Source organism: Crocodylus porosus, unplaced genomic scaffold, assembly GCF_001723895.1.
Source record: "Crocodylus porosus isolate Cpor-Errol unplaced genomic scaffold, CroPor_comp1, whole genome shotgun sequence".
NCBI lineage: Eukaryota > Metazoa > Chordata > Crocodylia > Crocodylidae > Crocodylus > Crocodylus porosus.
Genome location: NW_017728886.1, coordinates 270,391,962 through 270,396,870, shown reverse-complemented (window position 1 = coordinate 270,396,870; position 4,909 = coordinate 270,391,962). Strand labels below are relative to the sequence as shown.

The following is a 4,909-nucleotide window of genomic DNA, read 5'->3' as shown; positions in this document are numbered from 1 at the left end:
GCTGCAGCCCTTTGCCACCTTACGCTGGATGGTGAATTCCAGCAAGCGATGATCACTGTCTCCCAGGTGGCCCATCACCCGCAGCCCCCTCACCCGCAGCCCCTTGGACACCACTGGGATCTCCTCTCATCCCTTTGTAGTCCCACGCAAACCACAACTCAAAAACACGAGACACAACATATAAGCACGCTGGCTATAACTAAACCTTAAGACCCCTGGCTGGATACAAAAACTCCTACTCAGCCTTGGGCCCTAGTCCACTGCTAGTTCCCCAGCCCCTTCACTTGCTGTCTCCAGGCAAAGCATGCTCACAGTCATTCAGCAGCAGTCAGCACCCTGCACAGTTCCTTTCCCTTCAGCTTCCAGGGCCAGACTTTACTCTGTCTCTGGCCAGGGTTTATATGCCCCAGAGCCCTGCCCCCTTCCAGACATGTGACTCCCTGGGAAGCCTGCAGGTGCACTCTAACTTGCTTTCCTTACCAGCCTGCAGGATGGCCTGTGGCAGCAGAGCTGGCACCGCAGTTGTTCTCTTGCTATTTCCCCAGGTTACTGTCCTGTTGTACTATTGCCTAACGGACTACAGGCCTCTGGCCCCAGTTCTTGCCCCTTGGGCTGTGGGCTCCCTGGTCCAGTCTATACTTGGCCCCTTTTGGCTACAAGTCTGTGGCCCCAGTTCTTGCGCCTCTCAGGCTGTAGTGCCACCCCTCTGGGCTATGGGTCCCTGACCTTGCATCTCACCCCTCTTGGGCAACTATTCCATCCCTTAGAGCCGAGCTACTTCCCTGGCTGCCTGGAAGGCCAAACTGACCTCTAGCTCAAGCTCTGGGCCTTTATATTCCCTAAGCCCCACCCCTGCACATCAGGGACTCTTCTTTCTTTGCAGGGATTGCTCATCAGGACCTGCCATCCAGTTTACAAGGGAGCTTACATATACTGCTACCACTGCCTCCTTGTAACCTGCCTAGACTCTACCCTCTTGTCTCATGGTAGCAGAGCTACCCCTACACTAAGCACTTCTAGCCTTGACATCTAATTGCCTGCCTTCCTGAAGCCACCTTGCTCTGAGCAATGCTCCCTTAACCAGCTGCAGATGATCCCCTTCTCTTTAACATGCAGCTCTCTGCCTAGGGAATAGTACTTTCCTGCCACCTACTCCTTTGTAGCTGACCTTTATTCTGCTCCCTGTCTGCTACAGGTTTTCCCTTACAGTAGAAGTATTAGTCTCTCTGTTACAGAAGGATTAGATAAGGAGCACCTCAGGGAGCAACACCCACCGACAGGAGACAGCAGGCTACACAGCTGACTGGCATACAAGTTTAATTTTAAATAATTTAAAACAGGAACAGCACCTCCAGCCATGCCATCGCCATCCTGGACTCCCCCTGCACTGAAAATTAGCAAGCCCCTACATTTGCAAGTCATGTAACTGACAGGACATGCAGGCATGGCAGCACCCAATGGCCACCAGGATGGAGAGTCCCATAGCTGCAGGACTCTCCATCCCAGCAGCCATAGGGTGCTGCCACAGCTGAGTCCCCTCTGTGGCAGCACAGTAGGGGGGTGATACTATGCAGAGCCACCCACATCACTGAGCCAGGCCCAATAACCTCACTTTGGGAGTCTCCCACAGGGAGCCTACAGCTGTCTGTCCCGCTTCCTGGAGAACACCTGTAAGCCTGGCATAAAGCTGCCACCACCTGGGCACTGGTCGCTGGTAGGGTTCTGTGCACACACACCCTGTGAACCTTGGGGGTGCTTTGCCCACAGTAATATTTCTGGGTGCTTCTTTCAGCCCAAAGCATCCCAAAATAGCATCAGATAGAACTGAGGGAAAATAAACAGACAAACTCCTCTGGACAAGCTGGAAGCAAAAGGCTTTTCTTCCTCTCCTCAGTAACATAGCAAGGTATGCTGTAACCCAATACCTTTATTGATCGGCGGTGGGGAGCAGGGGGTTAGAACAAAGGAAGTCAGAATACACTTTGAGCAAACATAAGTAATGTGAATCTTTTACATGTCATTAGACACAGTCATCCTTTTAAGAAGCGACTGGCTTAAACATAATTCCTAACTCCCAGCCAGTTTCCAGGGTTTTACTTACAGAAAATCACAGGGGCATGTGGTGTGTGGTGTTCCAAAATGCTTGCAGCCAGGAAGAGCGAAAGCTTCCCTCTCCCCCTAGGAATTTGTGTGGCCAGGTCACCTGGTTGCCCAGCCTGAACCAAAAAGAAAGCAAGCAGAGAGAGACACACACGGGTCCCCTGGGCTGATCCAATGAGGGGCAGAGAGAGGGGGATTTCTTCACACCCTCAATTGTAAGTTCTCAGCTGCAGGGCTCTCAGCTGCAGGGACAGACCCTGCTTCATGTGCAAACTGAAGCTGAGTACCAACCAGCTCTAAAGTTAGACCTCAAAAATGTGTACTAACTTTACAGCTAGTTGGACTTTTTATGACATGATAGGTACTTTGCATGTGTAGCTCGTCTCCATTAATTGCACAATTAACCAGGTAATTGCATAATACTGTAATGTATAGAGGGGGCCTAAATTACTTAACTTGATGCAAAACAACCTGGATGTTCTTCAGTGACCAGAGAGGTGCCTGAGAATCCTGCAATTATGCAGAGGGTTAGACTAGATCAGTGGGGGGACCAACCTTTTTGGCAGGTGTGCCACAAATTAACCCTCCTACCATCTCTGAGTCCCATTCTGATCCCATTCTCCTGTCCAATCTGCTGATCTGTTTTCTGCTTCCTGCACAATCTGCCACTGTGATGCCTCTCCCTTCCCCAATGTGCTGCATGCCACATATGGGGGCTGCCTGTGCCACCTGTGGCACACATGCAGCAGATAGGTCACCCCTGGATTAGATAAGCCTCAAGGTCACTTCCAACCCTATGGTTCTAAACCAAGCCTATAATAATTTAGCTCACTCAAATCTTTATGAATGTATAAACCAGATATAAAGTGCATTAAAAAGCAGTTTATATAGAGTTTTACAGATTGGTTTAAATAAAAGCTGTTTAAAAATCACACCCTTAGTTAAACTAGTGCAGCTTTATAGAGAGAGAATACTGAAGAAAATCCTTCTGACCAGATTACAGAATGCTGAGTCAAGGGAAGATGACTGATATATTCAAGAACACTTAGTTTAACCCCATTCTGCACATACCTTCATCTGGGATGCTGGTAGGAGCTGACTTATTGTGATTGCTGTTTGATGTCCTTGGGAGCTTGCAGCTGCTTGTTTGTTTAGCTGTGCCTTTCCCCTCAGTATGGTGTGCTAATGCTAGGGGCAGATGAAAATTTTAAAAGTTCAGTCATTTTATCAGAGCCTACATGTTGCCTAAAACAAGCATGTAAATCTGTAACTGGTCCAATTTCCACAAATGCTAAACACCCACAAATCCACTAACAATAGTCAGATAAGGACATGGAACAACATTTGTGACAACATTAATGACCTCTTGAAGTTTTCTTACACAGAGGAAAGACCATTTTTATAATTCTGGCTTCACCTTTAGCATTCCACATTAAATCATTAGATATTTATTTATTTGTACATGCCATTTATATGTTGCCAACCCAACAAATGCTCAGGGGACTTGCAGAAAAAGAAACAGAACAACTTTAAAAAGCAACTAGAATAGACAACACAAAATTACAAAATAAATAAGCATATACCCACTAAACTTCTCAGCCTAGCTTTGCTGGCTAAATGCCTGCCCAAACAGAAAGGTAGAATGTCCAGATATGGGCTCTGGCAGGCCTCAAGAGGAAGGGAGTTTTGAGGCTGAGGAGCAACTACAGAGAACAGCCAAGACACTGCTATTCCCCTGAGAGAGAGTGCAGGGGAATGGGCTAAAAGGGTCTGGTCTTTCCTGGAGTGATGCACCCAAAGGCTGGTAGTGGGAAATTACACCAGTACCATCAGACCTCCCACTAGCACAATCCCAGAAGGATCAATTCTTTTTCAGGTCTTAAGCCTTACTGAGAGTGCAGGAAGACTGGCAAGTATGGGAGAAGACCAGCTTGGCTTAGCAGGAAACTCTTTAGTAAGCTAAAACACAAAAAGGAAGCTTCCAAGAAGTAGAAATTTGGACAAACAGCTAGGGAGGAGTATAAGAGTATTGCTTGGGCATGCAGGGATGAAATCAGAAAAGCCAAAGTGCAGTTGGAGTTGCAGGGGTTTGGGGGAAACTGCACCCCAAACTCTTGAAAGCAAAACTCTTATCACGTCTATGTGTTACACCACAGGGGGGTGAAAACTGCAGGGATGATGGCCCCTGGTGAGGCCACAAAGCCTGCAAGCTGTCAAGGAGATAGGTGCAGGGGGGGCTCTGGGGCCCTGCACTAATATCTGCTGACAGGCAAAACTCATGATATGGGTGCCTGTGCAACTGTGTCTGTCTTGGAGGGCAGGAACTACTGCAGGCCTGGCTGCTAAATTACTGTGTTACCAGTTACCAATCAATCATGACTCACTCAGGGACCAGCTCAATACACAGTTGCTAGCTAATGTAGCCATTTAATTAGCAACAATTAACACCTACAAAACCCCACACTAAGGAGAAGAAATAATCAATACAGATAATCATCTACCCCAAGACAGACAGTCAGCTGCACAAGCACCCATGACATGAGTTTTGCCTGTCAGTAGCTACCGATGTAGGGCCCCAGAACCCTGCCTGCACCTATCTCCTTGACAGCTGGCAGGCCTCATGGCCACAGCAGGGGCCATCACTGCAGCTTTCACCCTGCTGCACCTTAACACACACAGTGTCACCCATGTCACTTGTCATAGTTTCATAGTTTAATAGTAGCTAGAGTCGGAAGGGACCTAGGTAGATCATCTAGTCCGACCCCCTGCCTTGGCAGGAAAGAGCACCGGGGTCAGATGACCCCGGCAA

At 48.2% G+C, this 4,909-nt stretch overlaps 1 protein-coding gene across 2 annotated transcripts in view; it reads right to left on the bottom strand.

Moving 5' to 3' along the window:
* LOC109322685 (putative IQ motif and ankyrin repeat domain-containing protein) overlaps window positions 1–4,909 on the bottom strand; it is an 81,867-nt gene that overhangs the window by 73,613 nt on the left and 3,345 nt on the right. Inside the window, exon 3 of one of the 2 annotated variants that reach the window (XM_019553774.1) lies at window positions 3,172–3,288. In XM_019553774.1, coding sequence (XP_019409319.1) covers window positions 3,172–3,288 — 117 coding nt within the window. Of the gene's footprint in view, window positions 1–3,171; window positions 3,289–4,909 lie in introns of those variants that run through there. The other variant, XM_019553781.1, reaches the window with a different exon arrangement.